Here is a 25,829-nt window from a genome sequence, read left to right on the forward strand (position 1 = left end):
TTGTGGGATGGAAACCCTTATTTTTTTAAGGCAGAGAAAGAAAGATGGTCGAAAAAAATAATGGCATCTTAAGCGTGGGGACATTCCTAACATTTCAATTTCCTGCATATTTTGTGGCTGTATGTGTAATCTTTCTATCACATTTGTTCATAGTAAAAATAATTGCTGAGGAAAGTGTTGGGGAGTAGGGTTTTGAACACTATTTATGAAAAAATATATATTTATAAAAAAAATTATACATGACTTATACATGTTGGCAGGAATGTGCAATTCATTCTGGGACAGACCATCTTAAGGAGAGGCCATAAAATGGGCCACATTAGGAATAATACAAAGCCAATTGGATTTCTTTATTTTAAATAGGTTGGAGAAAATGCCTGATTGAGTGCGCGAATGGATTACTCCTTAAAAACTGGGTACATCATGCTGCCTAACTGATGGGCAGATAGGACTTCTCAGTGACCGAGCTCAAAGAACTTTCCCTACATTCTCAGAAAAATATTTTTAAACGGACCATAAGGGCAGTGGCTACTAAAAACGACTTAAACCCCATATACCTATCCACATGTGCCCCATTATATTTTAAACTTAGAGAGGCCCATGGACATATGTTTTACTTCAATAAATTGACTTTTGTACAACTCCAGAAAGCTTTTAGAGTAAATACAATAAACTCTGCTTATAGAGATGGGAGACATAGAGGCATACCAGTAAATGAACGTGTTTGTATTAGGGGATGCCCTGAATTAGAGGACCTTATGCATTATATCTGACATTGCCCCTTATATAATGAACAAGAGAACAGTTTTTGACACCTATAATGACAAGGTCCCCTGGCCAGAATCCTTCTGACATGATTCTTTATCCCCTCGCAGACATAAATAAGCATGTGACTGCAACTGCCACCAGGAAAATTAGAAAAAATTATATACTGTAACTGAAATAGCTATCAACTGTAAAGGAGATGAATTTATTTGACGCCATCTACACTAAGCTGCATCTTTCTCACTAAACTTTGTACATAATTGTCGCTTGTATTATTTAATATTACTTTTAATATATTAGTGGCCCTGCGGTGATTTTAGCTTATAAATTTTATTGTCTAATGTTTCAATTTGTATATTAAGAAGTTTCTATAGCTTTGTGCAGGTCATGTTTTGACAATGTAAATGTTTTAAGTTTTTGTATCAAACTAGTATATATTTTGTTGAATGACATTGTATACATTGCAGCAACCTTTGGCTATAAGCAATAAACTTGACTGACTGACTGACTGACTGACTACTTATGCATTGATAAAACTAACTCCAAGATCCAAATACAGAAATGGCTGCTTGGAATATACATGGGGATAGTATATTGAGACACTGGGGAGATAATGATGCAATGAAAGAATCCAAGAAAAAGATAATTTTTAAAGGATAGAGCTTATCAAAAGAAGCCTACAGTGCTGACTAAATCCTCTATTTTCTGAATTGACTTTGTGAGAGAATGTTCTGTGGCACTGGCTACATGACGTAAGGACTTTCTAAGCTGTGCTAATGTGGCTTCCCAACCTGGAGTGAATGGAGGCTTTAGCTCTTGTTTTTTAAAAATGGTTATGTGTATGTAGTTAATCTCATTCCCACTTTATTATTATTTTATTTAAAAAATAAGTAAGGCTACAAAAGCCTCAACATAGAAGTATTCCTATTTTTCCATACACATCATTAAGTGTAATTTTGTAGTTCAATTATTTATATTTTAATGCTATCCCATTTTGAAATTGCAGAACAATCTGCTTCCAAGAAATCCACACACCATATAACTGAATAGGAACATTTATAGCTTTTTAGCTGAGTGCACAGCTCACTGAAATTCTAACAATAAAACCCAAAAGGAAACCAAACGCTCCACTCTTTTGAAACCTGGCCAGTTCCCCCACCTTGCTACTTAACTAAGAAACATGAATGCCTCTCTAAAATTAGAAACATATATACAATTATTTGCCTCTTAACCAATAAGTTTCATCATAGCCCACTCTATCCACAGTATGCAACCCTCTCTTTTAGCAACCTTAGCTTTCCATCCAACCTTCCCTTCTGCCCTCTTAACTATTTGACTAGCTAATCCTACCAGGTGGCCATCTTTATAGAATTCCATTCCCTATCCAACTTTTTCAATCAAGCTCAAGATTCCCTCCCCCTTCCCCTAAGAAAAAGGCCATGTGCAAAATTTTCTCTGAGCCAGCCCATTATTTTTTGTGGCAGCCACCATTTCCTTCCACATTGCCTCAGAATAACACTATATTCTGTCCAACGTTTTCAAGCCCCAAACCAGGACCATGTGTCTTCTGGTACATACTCCTAGGTGAGTCATGTGACCCATACCCTTTGCTCTCGTGGGTTTTTTGGGGGGCAGAAGACCTTGCATGGCTCTGATAAAAGCGCTTATTTGATGCAAGAGCACAGCATGAGAGATGACGGCACCCAAAATGGCCACTGTGTGTGTGGAAAATATGACCTTTTTTTCCTGGGGTGCTTGGGAGGTATGTCACTTTGGGCAGGGTGAGATTCATCACTAGAAGCCCTGCACAAAGGCTCCTGCTTCCAGAATGGAGCTTCCTTCCTTTTCCCTGTTTCCAAATTGGCTGGGGGGGGGGGAGTTCAGGAAAACTCCCAGACAAACAGCAGGGAGGCAGGGGGAGGGGATCACAGAACAATTGCCTGAGTGCAATGTCAAGCTCATCCCTAGGTCTGGGAAACTGCGGAGAATACAAAACAGAGGCCAGCCGTCAACACCACAGCTACTGCAGAAGCAGCAAAAGAAAAGAAAAACTTGGGGAAGAATAATAAAGCTGTGCTACAGCCGCTGCTCATGATGATTCCCAACTGTGAAAAACTGTTGGAGAATTTCTCTTCCCCATGGAAAAATTCAGTCACATTGTCCTCCAGTCCCCCAGTCGCAAATACAGTGCAGAATGCCGAGAAGCCTTCTGCTCACAGTTTTACAGTACTGTCAACAAACCCCAAAGTGAGACATCACAGCAAAATGAAAGAAATAAAATAAACTCAAAGGCAGGAGCATGAGAGCTGCCAAGTCATGATACAGAGGACAGTGACAGGTATAGACCCTGCATCCACCTGGGGGGCAGAGCCCACAGAAAATGCTGTTTATTTAAGTCTTTGAGCCACAAAGGGCATATAGTACTAAACCCTCAAGATCATGACACAATCCAGAATACAAACAAAAGCCACTTACATGCCGAGCAGAGAATTCAAGTAAGCAGCCACACTCAGGCTTTTAAGGGTCAATAAAGCTGCAGCCCCTGCCCTACATAATATTTATTATTTTAGGGCTACTGCTGTTTTTATAGTTTTTATGGATTTATGTTTCATGTTAGAAGTTAATATTTATCATTGTCTTAAGTTTTGTATGTAAGATTACATTTTTAAAAAAAAGAATTACAAAGGAGGAGTAGAATTTAAAAAAGAAGCATTCAAGGAATTAAGAATCTAGAAAACACTGACCTATTTTAGAGATACAAAACAGCAAGGCAATGCATTTACCCTTCCCAATCCTGTCTCTTATGTGCACAGGAAGGTTCATATAGCTACTATAACATTATTATTATTATTTATTGAATTAATATACTGCCCTATACCCGTACAACCACCTCTCTCTCTCTCCCTCCCTCTCTCTCTCTCTCTCTCTCTCTCTCTCTCACACACACACACACACCCCCTAGTTTTAAAATACTAACTAAATACTAAAATATTTATACTAACTATTTTCAGTGGTGCTTGTGAGTGTACACTGACTCTAAACCCTCCAGTAGGCAACACCTTCACTGCCCTTCCACCTGCTGATGCTTTTGCACAAGCTGCTCACTAAGGCTCTTCATCACCTGCCCTTCCCTACCAGCACTTTCCCCTTCCAGCTGCCTTTATTTAGCCACCCTAATGCATGGAGATAATATACTTAAGCGTTTCACAAAGCTGTCCACAAAATACCTCGCCAAAGACTCCTAAGTGAGCTTAGCAGTCATGGAATAAAAGGAGAGGTTATCTTGTGGAGCAGGAACTAGTTAAACAGCAGGAAGCTGAGAGAAGGAATAAAAGGCAAATTCTGTGCTAGGGATCATTAGGAAAGGAATTGAAAGCAAAACTGCCAATGTCACAATGCCATTATACAAATCTGCCGTGCAACCACATTTGGACTAGTGTGTATGGTTTTGGTCGCCCCACCTCAGAAAGGATATTGCTGAGTTGGAAAAGGTTCAGAAAATTATCGAGGGGAAGGAGAAACTGTCCTTTGAAGAAAGGCTACATAACTTGGGGCTTTTTAATTCAGAGAAGAGGCGAGTCAAAGGCAACAGGATAGAAGTGTACAAAATTTTGCATGGCATGGTGAAAGTGAAGAGAAGCATTTCTACCTCTCTCATAGCACAGGAACACAATGTGCCTGGTGTTTTGGGGTTTTTCTTTTCATTTTCTCTTCCTTTGGTCTCAGTAGGAAGGAGAACAAGTACTCAAACCCAAGGGGTAGTGTACTTAACCCCCCTCATCCAGGGGTCCGTTGGGGCAACCAGATCAAAAGCCTCCCTTAGTCTACTCCAGTGCACCCTCTCTTCTTCCCCCTGCTGTGCAGAAATGCTAAATCAGGTTTTCCATAGCTCATAGGAGAAGAATGAGTTTTCATATATTTGCAGTGTAATCCCACACGTCTACTCAGAAGTTAGACTGAGTTCAATGGGGCTGTTTTGCAAACAACAGTTTCTAGTGCCCAGTGCCACAATCAGGCAATTCTAGCATCTAGCATCTATTCTGTTTTAATGCTTTTTTTTTTTTTTTACAGTGGATGTAGTTCTTTTCCTTCTGGTTTGATTTTTTGACATCTCCCTCTGGCCCTGTAGCATAGTTCCCATCTGTTCATACAGATGGCACATTCCAGAAAAGTCAAAGAAACTGGTGTCCCAACATTCCAATATATTATGCTATACTTGTATGGGCATGTTGCAAAATACTTGGGAAAGGAAGCCATTTCAACTTTCTCAGGAAAATTAAAGAAGAAATACAAATACAGAAAATTGATACCGTAGCTATATGGCTAACTACCCATCCCACCCGTTTCCTCCTGGTGGCCTTTTGTAACTAACATTAGAACAACAAGATTATCTTGCAAAGGGGCTTCAATTGGTTAGCCTCAAAGCCAAGCCTTTTGTGACTTTCATCCATATTGGGAGTCTTCAGACTGCCTCTAAGCTTCAGTTAGACTCCCTGCCAAGGAGAAATCTGCAAGAAGACTTCTCCAGGTTTTGTCTCTTTGTAGACAGAGCTGGTATAGTTGGGCAAATGATTAAAAACGCAAGCTGATCTTCCCATTCCACCCTTGGCATAATCATAAATATATAATGTGGTATCTGAGCTTTTCAAATAGAAGGACATTGGTAGCAGAAGCTTACACAAGGACTTCTGCTAGTACAAATGGGTTCCCCCCTCGTCCCCATTGCAATTGACTTGCGGGTGTTGTGAGAAGCCCCATAACAGCACAAGGGACAGCAGAGGAGGGAGGTAGAAGTGGGATTGTTGTACCCAGCAAGCTGAAAAGCTTCTGCTTTGCAGAATAACTGCTATAGCAATTTCCTCCCAGTTTAATTCCTCCCAGTATAAATACTAAGAGCAGAATTCTAAGCTTGCTTTCTTAGCTGTCAGACCTGCTGCATTTAATGGGATTTGGAATGCTTCAAGACAGGTGTTTCTTGTGGGATGGGTGCTCCTCATGCATGACTTTTTTCTTTTTCTTTTTTTGCGGTATCCATACAACATTGTTGGTACAAGAATGCCAGCCCGTAATCCACCCCCACACTTACACTTTATAAGAAATAAATTAAGTAAGTTTAAAAAGAGAGGAAGTCCTGTGGCCAACAACACATTTGCATTATTAAGCCCCCATATGGAAGTACCCTAATTCTCAAGCAACTGTGTTTGCAATTGGAGCCTAAGTGTTATGATTTTCTCCCAAATATGGAATCCTACCAGGATGCAATCTGGTTTTAAAGTTAAGTTTCAGGAGACACTAATTGTCACATAAAGTAGCAATCAGTTCTCTAATGTTCTTGCATAAAGTTAGTCATCCCTCCTCCTTGATCACACATATTTGCCTCCTGCTGCCTTTGAAAAGGTGGGTTAGAAAACAGATTCCTGGTTTTCTTCTTCTTCAAACTCTATAAGACAAACCATAGAATGCCCACAGAAGCTCAGTTTCCAAAAACCCACTAGAACTTCATGGGTGTCAAATGTTGAATCATCATTAAAAACATGCCATAACACCATGAAAGCAAGAATATGCTTGCTCTTCTGAAACAGTTCACATCACACAGAAGTGAGCATCTTTCTTTTTTTTCTCCAAGGGGACAAGTTTTTGTATTTAGGCAGTAAAGTTTGAGAGTTTAAAATTAGCGCATTTTATGACAGAACTAAGCATTCTGCAGCAAACAACAGTCTGGGAATCCAGGCTGTTGTTTCTCTGCAGTAAAGGATTTTTAGGGAACAAGAAGCATCTGGGTGGAAATGCTGAGCTGTTTCCCATCTTTTGTATGACCCCTCAATGCCACATTGTTCCCAGTCAGGGTTCTGAAATAGAAAATAGCAGGTGAGGGGAGGGTTACCTTTCCCGCCCCCACCTGGCCACAGTGATCCATGCGACGGCCATCTCCAGGCTTGACTACTGTAATTCGCTCTACGCGGGGCTGCCCTTGAAGCTGTCCCAGAAACTCCAGCGGGTGCAGAATGCTGCAGCGAGGCTCCTCATGGGGTCTCTGCCATGGGAGCATATTCACCCAGTGCTTTTCAAGCTGCACTGGCTCCCGGTGGAGTACAGGGTCAGATTTAAGGTGCTGCTTTTGACCTTTAAAGCCCTTCACTGCCTAGGACCCTCGTACCTACGGGACCGCCTCTCCCGGTATGCCCCACGGAGAGCCTCAAGGTCCATAAATAGCAACACCCTAGTGGTCCGGGGCCCTAAGGAAGTTAGATTAGCTTCAACCAGAGCCAGGGCCTTTTCAACTCTGGCTCCGGCCTGGTGGAACGCTCTGCCTCATGAGACCAGAGCCCTGTAGGATCTGATTTCTTTCCACAGGGCCTGTAAGACAGAGTTGTTCCGCCTGGCCTTTGGCTTGGAGCCAATTTGATTCCCTCCCTCCCTCTCTTTCTTTTTTCTTTTCCTTCTCCTGCGATGAGACTACATTTTAATATTTTAATGTTTCAATATTTTAATGTTGCATTTTAATTTTGTTTTTAAGTTGTAATCATTCAACTTGTTTTTATTATTGCTTGTAAGCCGCTCTGAGCCCAGCCTTGGCTGGGGAGGGTGGGGTATAAATAAAAATTATTATTATTAGTGAGCATTCTACTTCTTGCCACGTCTTCTCTACAAATCTCTATGCCCCACTCCTAACTTGCTTTACAATAGAAAAGCAAAAACTGAGATCTTAGGGCTGATCCTGACTTCTGTTGTTTAGTGGGTCCATTCTTGTTCAATTTTAATTTCCCTACCTGGAACCATCTCCAGAAAACCTGTGTTTCTTTGTCCACTCTTGGGTAGCACTTAGCCTGATTTTTCTGCGTGTATCTGTCTTGCTCCACCACCATGTGTGCTTGCCAGGACTCAGAGGGACTGTTCCTAAGAGGGGTGGTTAAGGGTGTTCTAGGCTGTCAGGACTCCGTTTAGCTCCTCCTCCCATGTTGTTAAGAGGAGTTCTTAAGGGCACTGTGGACTTCTGAGTCATTGGTACTTCCCCTTCCCTCTCCCTTCTCTGAAGACACTGGGTCCTTTTATTTTTTAGAGGACCAGTTTTGTGATTATGTAGAGATGTGATAAAATGAGGACAGAGGTATGAGCTGATTTATTTATTTTTTGACAGGGTCAATTGGAAAATGGGGGGGGGGGAATCCAGGCAATAATAACTAGAAGAATGCAGTTCAACCTTTTGGAACTCTAATAAAAACTGGCAGGGGGAGGGGTGCATGGAGAGAAAGGGACGAGAGGAGACTGCCTCACCTCTAGATACAGGAGAAGCAAAGTATAGATGGGCCCTTAGACTTTAAAAACAACACTTGACAGCTTTGAAATATTCTACCACAGCTGTAATTATGATGCCCTTCCAACTTCATCATCTTTACACTGATGGAAGCTCAGTTGCTACAAATATACTTAATTTTGATGTGGATATAAGCTGTTTGGAAAACTCACTTGCAACACGACAAGGTCAACAATCAAAAGATGACCAGGTGGTGTCTCATGTACAATGTAGATGTTAAAATGAATTCTTACCTTTTAAATGTTTACAATATACTAGTGCAGGAAAACTAGTATTTCAGAAATATGCTGCAGCAGTGCAGCTAAAGTCAAGAAGGTAAGCAGAGCATTTTTTCAAAGGTTAAGCACATATCTTTCATACACACATGTAATCAAGCACATATAGAAAAATGTTTTCTGGGAAAAAACTCTGCTGTATTGTCTGTGATTAAAGTAGCTGACTTTTTCACAAAGGCATACACTAACAGTATATGATCCACTTTTCACAGTTGAGTGTTTCTTTATTAAAAGCTACACGGCTAAGTCTGATTGAATTCAGTGAAACTAACTTTCAAGTAAACATGCACAACACTGGACTGTTCTATCACATATCAACTCTACCAAAGTTGCATTCCAGAAACCTCCCCTCTCTTCTTTCTTTGTTGCATGTGTTTGTATAAAACTCAGTATCTCTTAAAGTCTCTTAAAGTACTTAAGATGGGTGGGCAAGTCCAAAATCACCTGGAACTGAAACTATGGAATGCTGGAAAAAAAAAGGAAAAAAATAAATCTTAGCTTTAGATATTAAATTATGGCATTTTAAATATTAGATGCTGACCTGAGACCATAGAGAACTGTCCCATCAGGATGTAATCGAATCATTCTGTTCTTCACAGTGACACCATGCACAAATGACTTCTTATCATTCAGGAAGTAGGTATCGGGAACCCAAAGCTGATCTGCTACTCTATTGTCCAGTGTAAGATTTAAAGGTATTACATTATACGAAAGCCTCTTATCCCTCCATGCTTGCTGAAAGTACATTGTCAAGGTATAGTCCTGAAATGATAGAAGAGAGAGGGGAAAATAGGTTGAAAACGGTTTTACCATTTCTTGTGTTACCTGAGATATGCAAAGCAAATCAGGGGTTCTTCCTGCAAAACCACCAACATATGGCCGAAACCTAAAACATCCATGTCTGAACTACATCTGCCTCCTAAATCGTAAAATAAGAGGTGCACAAATGTTTTGAGTTATAGGACTCACCTGTGAGTAGCATGATAAAGTCTTCTCTTAATTATTCTAACTTCTCACATTACAGGCAAAAATCTTGAAATCATAATAGTCAAGTGACCATCCAATAAGTATCCTTTGCTCATTAAAAGATACTTTATTTAGTATGATCTGCATTACTTGATTAAAATGTGAAAATGTTAGCTTTGGAAATGTACATTCAGTTCTCTTTTCCCAGATGTCAGTGATAAAATTCCTTTATTTATGTAAGCAACTGAAATAACAGTGATAAAATGAGGCATTGTTTCATGAAAGCATCTATCCAGCAGTAAGACAAAGTATTGTGTCCAAGAAAGACTATTTAATAATTTTGAATAAATTATAAAATAACAGGTTTGTGATTTACCATGTATTTACTAACACAACTACTTAAGATTCAGTTGGTCAGACAAAAACCAAAACCTAGGCAAATTGTCACGTTCATCTAGGTCTCATATAGACAGTATAGAACTGCACTGTCAGCCTGAAGGAACTACTAATCTGTGATCTTTTAATGAAGAGCAGTTTATTATTATTATTATTATTATTATTATTATTATTATTATTATCAATAATTAATTAATTAACAATAATAATTAACCATTATTATTATTATTAACAATAAAAATAATAGTGTCCTGCTGAAATGAGGTACTTCTTGGCAGTGTAAAAGAACTGCTTGTCAAAATACTCACGAAGACATATTGTACAATACCTGGTACAGATACGGTAACTTTCCTTTCCTGTTCCCCCCTTTTAATTGAAGTTGAAATAATTTTATTCATTCAGACACATACCACCAAGGCAATCCAATTATCCTGTTTGTGGGGGCAGGAACAGTTTAGCTTCAGGTTTGATGGTCATTCCCAAACTTGTAACTGAATATATTTAAATGCTCCAGTACAGCATATCTAAGGCCAGATGCTATTCTTTGCAGCTCTTTGCAACACGTATGCAGGACATAATTTCAACCTATGACTGCATGCAGTAATTTATTGCAAATATTTATAAACAATCCAAGCACCAAAGCATTCAGCTGCCCCTCAGAAATTTAATACCCAAAGTGCAATGTTTGCAGAGTGAACAAACACACTTTTTATATTCTATTATCAGGGACCATTAACAAATTTTTCACCAGAGTTTCATTTTGACACTGGCAGAGGTAAAAAAGGAAGTTGGAAGGAGATGACTTATGCATGTGTACTGAGATCTCCCTTAGGAATGAATTTGCCGCATACACTCTTCAGCTTCCCTTTAGCCCAGAGCAGAACACTCAGGCGTATCCCCATTCATTTCCTTGTGCTCAACTCAAAGGCATATGCAGTTTCAATTGAGTAAATTTCAGTAAATCAACACTGCATCTCAGTCTCTCTCTGTGAGTATATATGTGTATATTTTTTTAAAAATACACACACCACTATTTGACTTAGCAATCATTCTCATCTCTTTATCATAAATTACTGTAATTTTTCTTTAGATTGCAGATAAATAGTTGATCAATCCTTCACTAGAAAGTCCAAAATGCAGAAACACTGTCCACTGATCTTACAATTTTTCCCTTTAGATAATAAATGGATGATTTTCTGCCATTGATGAGACAACTTCTGTAGCGATTTCTACCATTTAAGAAATATATTTTAAAAATTTAAAAATTGTCTAGTAGCACCTTAGAGACCAACTAAGTTTGTTCTTGGTATGAGCTTTTGTGTGCATGCACACTTCTTCAAATACACTGAAACAGAAGTCACCAGAACTTTATATATAGTGAGAGGGTGTGGAGGGGTATTTCTCAGAAGGGTGGTAGGAATGGGTGATTGGCTGATAGGTGTGGTAAACCTGTTGACAACTGTTAACGACTGCAATTGGTCTTATGGGAAAAAGCAAGGTGTGAGATGGCCAAAAATAGCTTTATCATGTATAACGAGATAAGAATCCAATGTCTCTATTCAGACCAGGTTTCTCCATGGTTTTAAATTTGGTAATAAGTTGTAATTCAGCAACTTCTCTTTCTAGTTTATTTCTGAAATTCTTTTTGTAATATGACAGCTACTTTGAGATCTTATATAGAATGTCCTGGGAGATTGAAGTGTCCTCCTGCTGCTTTCTCTGTCTTGTGTCCTTACATCCCTTCTCCTTCAGGACTGCAAAAACAATTCCAGCTGCTTCTTAATTAGCATACCATGTTTTAAATATGCAAAGCATGATTCTGAAGTACCGTTGCCTACCGTGTTGTTATACAAATGTCTTTAGTTATTAAGAATAATGCTCAAACTATCTGTGGATGAGGTCTGCAGAAGGTAGCACTCCAGAGAAAAAGAATAGAAAGTATCAAGAATGGAAACACCACATTGAGAATCCTAGACACAAACACACCCCAAAATAGTTTACAAACCTTGTACCTTTAGCAGAGAAAGCAAAAGCCTTTGTAGCTAAATGCAGAGTAAGAAACTTGAACTCTCTAATGGGGGGAGGGAAGGCTGATTTCTCTTGGCATACTAACATGTATCTAGCATTTTGTGTAGATTTGGGCACATATTTTAAATCGCAAATTCCATGTTATATAACATTTAACAGCATAAAATGAGTTGTTGTTTTTAAAGAAATTTTAATCGCAGACACTGTTCAGTTTAAACAATGAAGATATTTATCACTTACTCTTATTAAATTCGTGTTTGCACCAGAAATGCCATCAATTCAAACAGGAATGCTCAGTAAGCTATTAGCCTGCTGCAAGTTTTGGCATGCAAGAAACAATTTCAGCTTGCTGATACCCCTAAATTTTATATGAAATAAACTGAAATATGAAGTCAACAGATTTATAGTCAACCTAGACAAAAGGCTGATTATGGCAACAGATCACTGAAAGAGAAGGAAAATAATGACTGCTGCCACCCACTCACTCTTAACAGGATTAGTATTCTTAACCACATTTTATTTTATTTATTGCAATAATTTGTATATGGCTTAACACTTCAGTTTCTAAACAGAGCACAACAGAGATACAGCATTAATTTAATTTAATTTAATTAACCATTAGATAGAATACTGATGGGGAAATGTCTCCCCAACATCTTATATATCCTTGGAGACACTCATCATTCTTCCTAACAATGAAAAAAATGAGTTACTCAGCTGAGAGTTCTTTCACCCAGTTTCAGCAAATCAGAACAGCAGAGTCTGGGGAAATGTTGGCAGCAGTTCACCTCAGAACTGCTATTTCCTCTCACAAATGCCTTGTCTTGTAATTATAGATAAAGGGTAACAGCCTATATTCATCAGCACACGAAAGCATTCTAAACATGTGCAGAGACACTCTCTTTATTATTTAACATGTTTGGCAAGCTTTGGTGCAAATGAGGCACTGGCTAAGGAATAAAGCAGCAATTTAAAATGTCTGGCAGCTGAAGCGATGGCCCAGCAATGCATAAAAACCAATTTGGCAGTAACAAGCCACAAGTGTACTTAAAGCAGATAAATGAACATCTAAACTGTACACCAGAGAAGGTCTGCTCTGCGATGTGAGAGCGTTGCATAAGTGACTTTGCAGACTCCTCAGGAAACTTGGCACAGGCCAATATTTAAAAAGAATGATACATTGCTGAGTTACTCTCAGATGTGTCTTTGCCAAGCAAAGGAGGCAAGCTGACCTAATTATTATATATCAGTTATAATATTGTGCCAAGATCATTTTGGGTAACATTTCAATAGACACAGTTACTTTAGTGAGCTCAAACACCTTTTGAAAATAAAAAGGAAATATATAGAGGAGTCTATATAAAGGAAAACAAGGCACTTCCATAAATTCCTTTGGTCATAGCTGTTCTTTACCAAGCCCTCTCAAAGCTGTAAACTGCAATCCTGAAGACATTTATTTGGAACTAATCCTACAAAAAAAATCTGTACAACTTACTTCTGCATGAACACAGGTAAGGTTTGTGCTTTTTCTTAGGATTTTTAGCATATGTTTCTATGGAAGCTGAGCCACATTGAAAGGATAAGTTGTATCTTTCCAGGGTGTTGTCATGTGTCTATAAAGACCTTTACTCAGTACAGGGTTGAGATATTTGTTCATGAGTTTGCAGCAGTGGTGACTAACATGTCTCTCATATCCCCTTATATCCCCCATCCTGATTTTTTACATTTACATTTTATATTTACGTTTATTTTTAGTGGGGGTTTCTGCAGCTTGGTAGGCAGAGTCTCTCCCCTCCCTTTTAATTTTTTTTAATTTTTGTTAATTAGCACAATTTATTTATATACTGCTTTCAGTCCAAAAACACCTGGCTTGGGCCTTCCATGTTACTCTCCACATTTATCTTCCTCCCTGGCTAGTCCATTTCCCTACCAGTCTCATGGACCCAATAATTGCAGGCCACTCAATGCTGGGAGACCAAATGGTGCAATGGGCTTTGTGGAAGCCTTTCGTCATGATTTTTTTTTTTTTTAATAATTTATAAAGATTAAGACCCATAGGGCAGATAGGCACTTAGGCTCCAATCCAGGTACACTCAGTGGGACTTAATTATGAAAAGATACATATACTTAAACTCTTAATTGTACAATAGAAGATATCAATAAAGGTGAAAATATATAGATTCTGCGTCGGTAACAAGCAGTAAAAAATGACAACAGGAGAGTACTTCCACTTCTATTTTTATAGCCAGTGATTTATGATTTAGTTTGACTCTAAAGCCTGGTTGTTTAGAATATGTATAATACAAATGCAAAAGAAAAGTAACAATGCCAAACTAAATGTAGGTTGTTGAAGAGAGTACACAATGTGCTCTTCTGGAGTTAAAGCTTGTAATAAGAACAAATTCATCTTCATCATTATGTGCTGCTAAACATCAACATCAATCAAGAGACAATTCCATAAGGAGGCACATGCATTCTCTCTCACACGCCTGCACCTCCTTCTGCTAAAGACATCCTGTTGCAAAAGGTGGGGCTCTGAACACTGCAAACAAGCATGCTAGTATTTATGAAAAGAAAAAGAAGAAAAGCTGCAAATTGGAAGTAAGAACTACTAAGTGAGTTCCATTTGGTGCCCACATGCCTTTTCTCAAAAATAAAAATAAAATATTTTGCTCCATAAAGCTCATACCAATTTCTTTTAATATTATCTTTTTGATATAGTCTCATCCCACAAAATGAACAGTCATGCTTGTAAAGATCAAGAGAGAGGATCCTATTCAAAATCTTCTAAGTATGGGGAAATGAAAAGGCATTCACTCGGTGCTGAAAGAATATTTAACTCCGTACCAGGTAAAGGCCCCTCAGGAGTAGGTGCCACAACACAAATATCTGATATAGGGTCTCCACCCTCCTCATCTCCAATGAGAGGAAAGAGGAAGAGGAAGAAGACCCTCTGATAATATACTATGTGGAAAGGCTCATTCAGAAAAAGGTGGTCCCTTAGGTATCCTGGTCCCAAACCATCTAAAGGAATAAAAATTAAGAAGAACATTTTAAGTTTTGCTCAGAAGCAGACCAGGATCCAGTGCAGTTGCTTTAAAACTGGTAGAATATGTTACAAATTATTGATCATGGTCAGCAATCTGGCTGATGCATTTTGAACTAAGTGGAGTTTTTATTTTCACCCACCAACAGTATATCCACGTTGATTATTTTAGACATCAGTTCAGCATTTCAAACATACATTCTTAAGTGTTTCTTTAAATAAGAGTTAATTTTATTTTATTTTATTTCTATTGCATTGTTTTCAATACGTTTCACTGATTTTGTATTTTTTAATATAGTTTTCATTCACATTATAAACTACTTCAAGCTTTGGAGGAGGAACACACAAATAAGTAAGCAAACAAAGATAGACCACTGCTGTCATAAATGACCGCTCCCCACTTAAAACGGGGGGCGCCCTTTGCGTGGACGCGTGCAGCCCTAGATCTGGAGTGGCCCCATCAGCATAGGCTTGGCTTTGCCTTGCCTCAGGTGGGATACCTGGAGGTCTCCGCCTACCTCAGTCAGTTGTCCAATCCCACCTGGGGAAAGCGTTGCCAAGGAGACCAGGCCAGGTAGGGGAGGGATTACCTGCCCACACAATAGAGGGAGGATCTTACCTGGGAATCCTCACTTGGCTCCAGAGCTTCTCCCACTCTACCCACCCTCAGTTAATGTCATCTTTTGCAGGTTAACTTTTCTTCACAGGTATGCGGGCGCTGCTACGTTAAGGTCGCTGTTAAAGGGCCGGAGAGGAATTTCCCCGCATTGGCAGGTTTCGCCTTTCCCGTAGCAAAAACGTCACAACTTTGGCGGTATCAGGCCTTGGGCGGAATCCTTTAGTCCATCTTCCTCTTTGCGGCGGCGATACCAGGGTTCCCCGTTAAAGGGGTTTCTGTAGGGAGGCTTTGACCATACGCCGAAAGGTCGTCATTCTCTCCCCTGCGGTGGTGGCGTAACGGGGGCGGCTATCTCTGCTTGAACACATATTCTCCAGAGCCAGCCCATCCCCCCCCACACTGGATAACCCTGAAGCTCCCTAGGTCCCCGGCTGTGGACTGGGGAGGGAGAACGCCCAATGCCTGAGCCAAGGTCTACCCACATTTGAAATTTAATAAAGTTGTGGCAAATTTAATCCCATAGCACGTTGTTTTGAGTCATTATTCCACATGACGGGGGGGACTGCTCAGGATCTGGGGACTTCGCCTGTCCACGCAATGGTTGGAGCAGCTTCATAAAGGCAGTTACAGCTGCTAATTTCCTTCCGAGTTGCTTGCAAAAGGATATGCTATGACAAATGTATAATAGCAAATACCAAGCATTTTTATTTGTATAAATATATATCCATTTTCTAAGGATTCGGGTTACAGTATAACAAGACATCTCTTCTGATTGTCCAGCTAATAAACACAACTGTCTCACAACCAGTGGGAAGCAAACAAATGACAATTGCAAAGCTGAAGAGAGAGAGTGGGGGCGGGGGATGTTATTTTGAAGCTAGGATGTTCCTCAGAAGCTTCAGCCTTAATAACCAAAAAGCTGTGTGCTGAGGGCTACTTCTCTAGTTACTACTTAAGTCAAATCCAATAAAAGTTAATGGGGGATTGCTGGCCTAAAACAAGTCAGCAATGCAGTGCTGTTGCAAAACAGGGAAAGGCTATATGGCAAATCTGAGTTCACTGCAATGTAACCCAGATCTACTTTTTTTCTGCAGTCCAAGGAAATGTGATATACTTGCTAAAACAAACAGCAGCAGCAGCAATAACAACTGTGGCATATAGCCACGTTTTCATAGAATCATAGAACATAGCTGTCAACTTTCATATTTGAAAATAAGGAATCAGCAGCCTTGAAAATAAGGGATCAGCAGCCTCACCTGTCCTGGGGACAGTCTACGGGATATCTAACAATCTGGGATAGCAGTGGGAAGCAGCGGGAAACAGAGCTGGAATAAGGGAATTTCCCGCAAAAAAAGGGAAGGTTGACAGCTATGCATAGAACTGTACAGTTGGAAAGGACCTGGGGGTCATCTTGTCCAAACCCCTGCAATGCAGGAATCTCAACTAATGCATCCAAGAGAAATGGCCACCCAAAGCTCAGCTTAAAATGAAGTAGAGTCCACCACCTTCCAAGGGAGTCCTCTCCACTGTCAAAGAAGCTCTTACCATCAGAAAGTTCTTCCTGATGTTTAGCTGAAACAAATAACATGCTTTTGAATTGTTGATGGTGAATAATGATTTTCTATATTTTTCTGTACAGTATTGGTATTCATCTGGTGGATCAATGTCCTCAAATGGGTCATTGCCCTCACCTAAGACATACTGCAGCACCACTGTATTTTATTTGGCTCAGGGTATATATATATATGCAAAGAAGATGGGAGGGAAGAGAAAAGCAAGGGAACATTAGAGAGGGAAAATGTTGATCAAGTTTGTTTACAGTCAAGGGTTAGCATAAACAAAGAAAATGTAAAAATACAGAACAAACAGCGATAATAGCTACATTTCACTTCAAAATGAAGAGGACATCATATGAAAAGGAAAGGTAGGCATATATAGTTAAAAAGTGGGCTTCATGTGGCACGTTGTGCTCAAAGCTGCTTGAATCCTGATCTGCAAAGATTTTAAACTACAACAACTACATTAACCAGAACAGAGCTCAAAAGCAATTTTCATGGCTTTCCAAGTGGTGAATATGCAAAATTTCCCTGTATAACGTCTGGGAAAGTCTCTCCCCCCCACATCATAAAGATAGAAGTAGCCGTTCCTTCTCCCACAACTAGCAGAGATTCCAAAATGTTGAACACAGATTTTCTTGCTAATCTTAGCCTGCTCTACAAAATGATGGCCTGATTATGCCTAAATAAGAGCAGTATTCCACTGCTGGCACTATAGAGGAAGCAGTAAAGGCAAAACAAAGGAAATGTTGCTTAGGCTTTTGAAAAAGGAACTAAATCACCCTTATTCAAAAAGGGCAAATGTATTGAATTCTTCATTATTAGTGCTTAATACTAATTACTAAGAAATATACCAGGCAGAAATTATTTTCCAATGCACTATGCAGGTAGGAACATGAGGGAAATTACTTTCAGTAAATGCTTGCATGAAAAATGATGCACAAGGGAGCTAGGGAACTAGGCAGATCCATCTACTCTTTAGGACGGGAGCCGAGATGAACAGAAGATCTCAGTTAAACCCTACAGTTTGTTGGAGCAAGTTCTTTGCACGGAACTTTCCAAGGTCCTGCAACTCCAGTCAGTCACAACCTGCCTGCTCTTGTGGGCTCCTGTGACATTCCAGGTACTGTTCTTAATTTACAGTAATTCATTTTTTGCCTGTGTACACATTGATTCTAAAAAAGCAGTAATCACAGTTCATTTGCCTTTTTCCTGGGGAAAAAAACAATATAGCTATAGGCTTCTCGTAATGTAGCAACACATTTTCCCTTGCAACTGACCCTTTCAGAATCGCAAAAGAACACAGTACCCTGCTCTTTCCCTCCTTATTTAGCAGTGTAACGTCTGGTGCTCTGTGAAGTGAACTAAGGAATCAAACATGTAGAAAATAATTTAAAAACCAACCCTTTCAGAATGGTGTCGATGTTACCCTGGAGGTCTAACCTTGTCGATTCCAACCACTCCTCTGGGCCTAATGGGTCTAGCTTTGGCCTGACAGGCCATCTGTCTTTCTGAATCTATTTCTACCTTGTGCACAGGCAGTTCTACTGGCCTGTGCTTGACATTTGGTGCAGAAATGCTGTGGGCCTTTTTACGGCTAAATAGAGTCTCCCACAACTAATTATTCACACTATATCCATTTCTCAGTGATAAGGCAGCATCCCCCTTCCCGATTTTATTGATTATGCCAGTGTGAAAGAAGGAAAGGAGAGGATGTGCATGTGGGAGGAAAAGAACAAAAATCATTCTCAATTGCTAATGCAATTCTTCTGCTTAATTTGTAGTTTTAGACTTACTTTAACAATTGCAATCCAATACATTTCAATACATCTAAACTACAATGCAGTAGAATATTGATTATGATTTTTTTGGAATGGTTGCAAGCTGTCTCCTAGCAAGCAATGATCTGGCCTGCATGAAGACCAGATGTGGAAAAGGGAAGAATGGTTTCACACTTAAGATGAGCGTACTGCCATGAATAATATGTGTAATTTGCTGTATTTGTTGACATATTCCCCAAGTGTCTTTTCAAAAGACTAATGCATTATATCACAAGTTTCTTTTGCGGTAATATGATGTTGGCTTGCCCAAGGACAGCTCCTTTTTGGTCTCAAGTTGCTTGTCAGGGGGCTGGCCAAGACAGGACAGATAGGACGACCCTGCAGCAGGATCCAGTGGCCTGGGAAGGTCTTGGCTCAGGTTGGGAGGGCCCAAGGAGCTTGGAGAGAGACTTGGCTGCGGGTGAGTGTTTCTACTCACCCTGTTCCATCTTCCCATCAGTCCCTACAGCATGAGGACTCTACCTCCATCTCTGGAGTTGTCAGAGTCTTGAGTCTGGTTCATTCCATCAACCATAGCCACACCTGCCTCTCCAGGAAACACTGTTGCCCTGCTTGTCCTGTCCACCTGAGGAAGCAGTGATGCACCGCCTATCACAGAGATGCCACTGAATGCATGAACAGGCAGGTCAAGTTCAGCCCAATCTACGGTTGCCCAATTTAAGGAACCACTTGCTGTGCTAAGCTGTGCTAATTGTCCTGTGAATATAAAAGCTGATGATTTTGGTTTCATTTTGTTGTTTTCATTTCCTCTTCTCTCCCCCCTCCCACTTTAGTAAATCTGCAAAAAGAAAAAGAAAAAAATTGCTACAGCCAAGAAGCAGTGTAACACAAGAAGAGCACTGCTGAAGCATTACTAGGAATTAAAAATGTCATATGATTGCCAGGCTTATTTTAATATATTATATTTTACACTGAATATTCTCTATTTTTTATATGATGTGAAATCACGATTACATACTGCAAGTCTTTTGGACAGAGAAGAACTCCAAGGGAAAAAACCAAAACAAAATATCAAATATAGGTAGCCATTCATTAGCGAAGATGCTAGGAAAATATAACTTTTTGCCAAGTTTAAGTAGTCAACAATAAGAAGCTGCTGATGAGTAACTAATATGGACTAGCACATTCTATTAGTAACCTGTACTGTTATTCCCTTCCATGCCTTCCAAGCAGGTTGCTATCAGAGTGGGTGGATCATCCATCTGATTTGTAAAGATGCTGTTATGCATGCATTGCTAATTACTTTTTTAAATACATAGAATATCAAGCTTTTTTCTTTCTTTTCCCTTTTCAATGGAGCCAACTGTCCAAATCAAGTGCATCAAGATCCAAAATCTTGAATCCCCTGCAACTAGATGCACGAAAGAAAATGAGCCAAATTACCATTTCATGTATTTGGAAAGCTTTGGCCGCAAGCCATACAAGTAATATTTATTTAAATTACATTATTTAACAGGTGTGTGTGTGTGTGTGTGTGTGTTGCTAGCTGACTTGCCCTGGAAATTCTTTAACATATAAGCCTGCTTAAGATTAATCACAGACTTACCAAAGTATTTTTTTACTCTCTATGATATGGGTGATATCCAATGATAGTCATACTCAAATTAGACCTACTACCAATGAACCTATTCTGAGTATGACTACCATTGGGTATCACTCAATTTCTTAATGAAAAGGCATAAAGATAATGCCTGCTAGGAGTCAGGATTTTCTCAAGGATGTTAAATTAGTAAAATCCACACAACAATATTTATTTAAAATATTGATCACTTTCAGTGATAAATCCCTAATGAATATACAACAGATTAAAACACATCAGACATAAAACAGCAAAGTATTAAAAGTGAGCAGATAAAATTATCCTTTAGAGGGGATTGCTACCCCATAGAGAGCAAGTAATTTACTACTGCCATCACACCCATAAAAAACTCAAGATACAACGTAATTTTCAAAATAGGTTATAACAGATTAGAGGAACTGCACAAACAAATTAACAAGATCAACCAAATCAAAGTAGTCCAAGCAGGAGTTATCCAGTAAGGGGAGAATCTGACCCCCCCCCCCAATCTCCTGAGTCATGTTTACAGCCATAATCTGTGACCATGCAGCCAAGGACTGGAAATAAATCCTTCCTCCCCGCCATGTGACCCTGACATGCACAACAGGGGCTCTGCTGCCCAGTGTTCACCACACCTAAAAGAAACCCCCAGTAATGGAATGGGCTAGCACACAATTTATGAGCTTTGAACCAAAACAAACTGAGTTCTCACAAGGATGTAGTGAGGGAAAAATGATTGGGTACATGACTGTGAGCCCTGTCACCTGGAAATGACTGTAATTTACCACCTGCAGCTTAACTACCTCTTAGCATATTTGCTGGCCACAACAAAGCCAATTCCTCAACAACAGAAATATATCCAAAAGCATGCGGTCTGCAAAAGTGTTGTGAATTTCCTTATTAATTCACTTTTTTGGTACAGTAATGTATCTAAAAACAATTTGAGATGCATTGTTAGCAAGCATTTCAATCCAGTTAAGACCAGTCTGATTTTAGCTTTCTGGTCCTCTTGCTGGGAAACCACTGCAGTGCCTTGCTAATCAGTGGGGAAGTTCTCTAAGTTCTCTCTGAATTCTTGCAGACTGTACATCTGTTCACAAACTCATCCATAATTTGTATATCACTTCCTTTTCGTTATTTAAAAAAACACACACCAGCGGTTTGAATGAAAACAATAAGCCGAAATATCAACTCACCAAAAGGGAAAAAAGTGAACACAATCTTAATCAATAAATCCTAATGGGCACCAAGTTTCCAGCAAAAGGAGGTTGACAGCTAGATAAAGATACACCTAAGAACATTCATATGAAGCAATCTAAGAATTTTTTGATTGTACATGCATAATCTTCACAACTGGAGGTGCTGGTGGACTATGGGCTAGCTATTTTGAGTGGAATGCATGGATCACTGTAAAATATCATAGACAGGATCAGGGTGTTGTCAAAGTTGGGGGTGGGGGAAGCAACAAGATCCAGTATTTCATTAAGTTTCAGTGTTACTTTACATGGAGGAGGAGTTGACAAATATGCCTGGGAAAGGCCTCTTTTTGGTGAAACTGCAGCCAAATCAGGTTTAAGTGCATAAGGAGGAACAGCCAGATATTTTGTTGTATATGGAAGGTTGTACTGCTGCAGAGAAAAGCTGATCTGCATTGAGAAAGGTATTCTGCATTGACTGTGCATAACATGGTAACATCTATATACACCTTTATGCTACAGAAGTGGTTCCCCATTTCCCCACCCCCACAGAACACTTGAAAATTGGTAATGGTCTTGGTGGACCATTTAATGATTTTTCAACCTGTTGTAGCAATTGCAATGCCCTGTGCTAGATGCTGTAAGACTTTTAGCTGTGTTTTTATTACTTCTTTTATTTCTTATATTGTATTACAATCTGCATTCCATAAAATTTAAACTATAGTACAATAAAAAACTAGACAAAAAAAAGAAAAGAAGCAATAAAAATATAATTTGATATCAATATGAATTTTTAATATCGACATGCCACAGACCCCGCAAATGGTGTTTGCAGACGCAACCATTGGTGATCCATGAACCAAAGCTTAGAAATCCCAATTCTATAGCCTGGCAATGGTTAATATTTTCATGCTAAATGGAGCACCCTTCCACAAACAAGATTACATTTCAATGTGATTTTTCACCAACGACTGTTACAGACTGTAGCAATGTAGACAGAAGGAGCAAATTTGGTTTCTTTACAGAATCCACAAATTGTTTAAAAACTACAACTATCCATAATGGAAAGAGACACGACACAACAGAAAAGTGGCCTTTTAAAATAGTGGTCCAGAAAGGCCTTCTTCTACAGTGCATCACAATATTCAAAGCACATCAAGACACAGTAATGCCCAGCTTATTACACACTAGTTATTCCAGAACAAGCAAGTGTAAACAAGTTTAGCCGAAAGGTCAAAGAATACTGATACTGCCATTCTGTGTTTGTCTACACAGAACTAAACCCCACTGAGTTCAATAAGGCTCACTTCCAGATTAGTTGATACAGAATTGCCACTTAAATGGAAAACAACAATAATGATGCTTCCAGCCGTTAAAGGCAGTTGTCAAGATTATTTATGCATGTTATTATAGGAAGTTTTCAGAATGTAATTGCATCTCATTTTAGTCTTGTTTTATTCAGATTAGTTCATTTCTTTAACTTCTGGTTCACTTGTCAACTGTTTAATTTGGAAAACATCCCACATAATATTTTGCAATTCACGGATCCTGTTTTTTCCTTCACCTTTCTGAAGATATTTGAGGTATTAAGGAAATGGAGTGTGGAAATAAATCCCAAAGATTTCCTGTTGTATTTGTTATAAAACAGAATGCCATGCTTCTAAATATCAAGGAGGAAATCATTTCGCACACTTGCAGTCCAAATGAAATTATCCATTATAGAGCCAGTCTGCATTTCTTTTTATAGCTTCTCTAATTATTAAACAAGCAAAGTTGTGGAATGCTTCAGTTTCCTACTAATTCCATGCTGGATTAAAGTTCTTTTAAACTCCACTGGTTTTTAATTATACTGCTGATGAGAGTCCCAAATACTTCCAAAGCTAAGCTCTTCAGATAAATTGCTGCAATTCCAACCACCACCTCTCTTTCCTCTGGGTCCTCTTTCCTATGCAGTCTTGAGTGCTCTCAAGTCCAGTTCCTTAGAAGAGCATATGCAATATAGCATTGGAATCCTTAATAAGAGAAGTCATGTCAACTGGATTATGCATAAACTGGACACCAGTGAATTCAGGCAAAAGAAAAGGGGGCACACTAGCTGTGAACTGCAACAGATGCTATGACCAGCATGCCAACAATTGTCCTTCAGTGCCACAAGAGGCCCTGGAGCTGACGATCAAAACCAATTCTGCTGCTTTAATTGTTGGAGACTCGTTGAATCTGTTCATCTACAGATGCCCTCCTTTCACCCTTCCATCCCTACTAGCTGATCAAGAGGTTGTAAGCAGAGACCGGGTTTACTTTTACCATCAGTTGGCAAACAACAATCCTGACTCTTCCCGGAAGCTGATGTTCAAACTAGTAAATGTAGCAGTGTGCTACTAATGCTGCCTTCTTTCTGCCGTTGTACGAGTGGTGTGATTCAAGAAAATATATCACATATATATATTGTCCTCCTTGCTATTATTTAATGGTTTTCATTAACAAAGGGACTGACAGAATTCCATATTATTCCAGAGGGGCAGTTGTTCTGGCCTGTTACAACAAATATTTAAAAAAACATACTGTGTCACTTTGAAGACTAATAGTGTTTTTCTGGACTACTGAAATGTATACAATATGCACAGCGTATTCACAACCATTCACAACAGCATAATTGTCAATAATAATATCTTCCTAAATTTGCTGTGCTAATCTTAATACCTATAGTGGGAAAGGAAACCTTGGTTCTGGCAGTCTGAAACACATACAATTGGATTCAATGAAATTTTAGGTCAGAACTTCCATGCTGGGGTCTCTTTTATGTTATGGGGGGGGGGGTTTGAGGGGGAAAGAATACTGCCTTTTGGTCATATTATTCAGAATTCCTCAGTGTACCAACTGGGCAGAATTTTATGACTTTTGTGTAGTGAACAAAATTTGGAGACTCAGAATGGGAATTCATCTGCTGCCTGTCATCACATCATGTGTCAGCTGCATGATGCCCTGAGCAACATGCATGCCTTTAGCTTGTTCTAATTTTAGTTTTGATTTATTCATCTTCGCTCATTTCTTTTGTTCTTGGGTCACTTCATTCATCTGCAGTGATTGAAAAACAACACAAGTACAAATAAAGGAATGCTTGCAAGCCATGGTAGTGCATAACATGATTCTCCACAAACAGTCATTTGTTACAAGGTTGTTTTAATTAGCTTTTAAAGGACAAGGCCAGTTAATAACCTAGAGAATATACTTGTCACAATTCACATTCTTCTGAAGAGGTAAACAGCATAGACAAGGTAAGCAACATAAATAATTCTTCCAACATTTATTTGTGAGAGCACAGACCTGAATATTCCACTGATTATGCCTTCATAGAAGCATTATAAAAACACTATTAAAATCATAGAGAGGTATTTAATATGCACATGTTGATTTTGTGTTGAACGGCTGGGCAAATGGTAGAGGTTAGAAAAATTCTCGCATCTTATAGGTATGCTTTCCTCAGCAACAAATTGTTTTGCCCCCAAACTTTGGAAAATAAGCATATACATAATAGCTCCACTTTAGTTAATTAATCTACATTTATCTTACTAAATTCAAAATGAATTGACATAAGGAAGGTTTCTCTCAACAGCTTCATTTTTGAGCAGAAATCAACAAGCACTAATGCAAGTCTCAGTCTAATGATGTTCATTCCCTACCTGCACTAATTTCAAAAAATTCACTAGATGATTGGCAGAAAAGTCAGCAACCTCCTTTTGGATGCAATTTCCTAAACAGTGCTTTTTTAAAATGACCACCACCACCACAACAACAATCTGAGAGTTAGCGAGAAAATGATTTGGAAGTGATATTTCAAATTCTGCTGGATAAACAATGATAAATAAAACCATTTACTGTTTCTATAACATTTAAAATTGTTTAAGGTGATATTATGTTTAACCTCTGTGGTGGTGGTGAGTGCGCACTTCTAGATAATGTTGTATTACAAGAAGCTAGGATAAAGAGGAAGGCATTAGGGACCTCAGATCTGGAAGAAGAAGTTACATCAGATAGGGAAAAACATGGATCACTTCTAGGAAATATGAATGCTTATGGGAAGTAGGCAAGTGACCACCTTGCCCCCATGATTGAGGGGGCTGGGGCCATGCAACATCAGCAAGCCATGTGTGCACACATAGCATCAGCACACCCTACAGCACACCCGGCGTGCCATGCTGCCAGGAGTTATGTTTTAACATGTCTCGTACTTTCTCTCCAAAAATGTCACTAGCCTCAACCAAGTCAAA

At 39.2% G+C, this 25,829-nt stretch overlaps 1 protein-coding gene across 7 annotated transcripts in view; it reads right to left on the bottom strand.

Annotated features, from left to right (window-relative positions):
• Positions 1–25,829, bottom strand: part of GABRB2 (gamma-aminobutyric acid type A receptor subunit beta2) — a 108,714-nt gene that overhangs the window by 64,012 nt on the left and 18,873 nt on the right. For all 7 annotated transcript variants that reach the window (XM_081846428.1, XM_081846430.1, XM_081846426.1 and 4 more), the window contains exon 5: positions 8,897–9,117. In XM_081846428.1, coding sequence (XP_081702554.1) covers positions 8,897–9,117 — 221 coding nt within the window. The remainder of the gene's footprint in view (positions 1–8,896; positions 9,118–25,829) is intronic.

Source organism: Podarcis erhardii, assembly GCF_964252035.2.
Source record: "Podarcis erhardii genome assembly, chromosome: 2".
Classification (NCBI taxonomy): domain Eukaryota; kingdom Metazoa; phylum Chordata; class Lepidosauria; order Squamata; family Lacertidae; genus Podarcis; species Podarcis erhardii.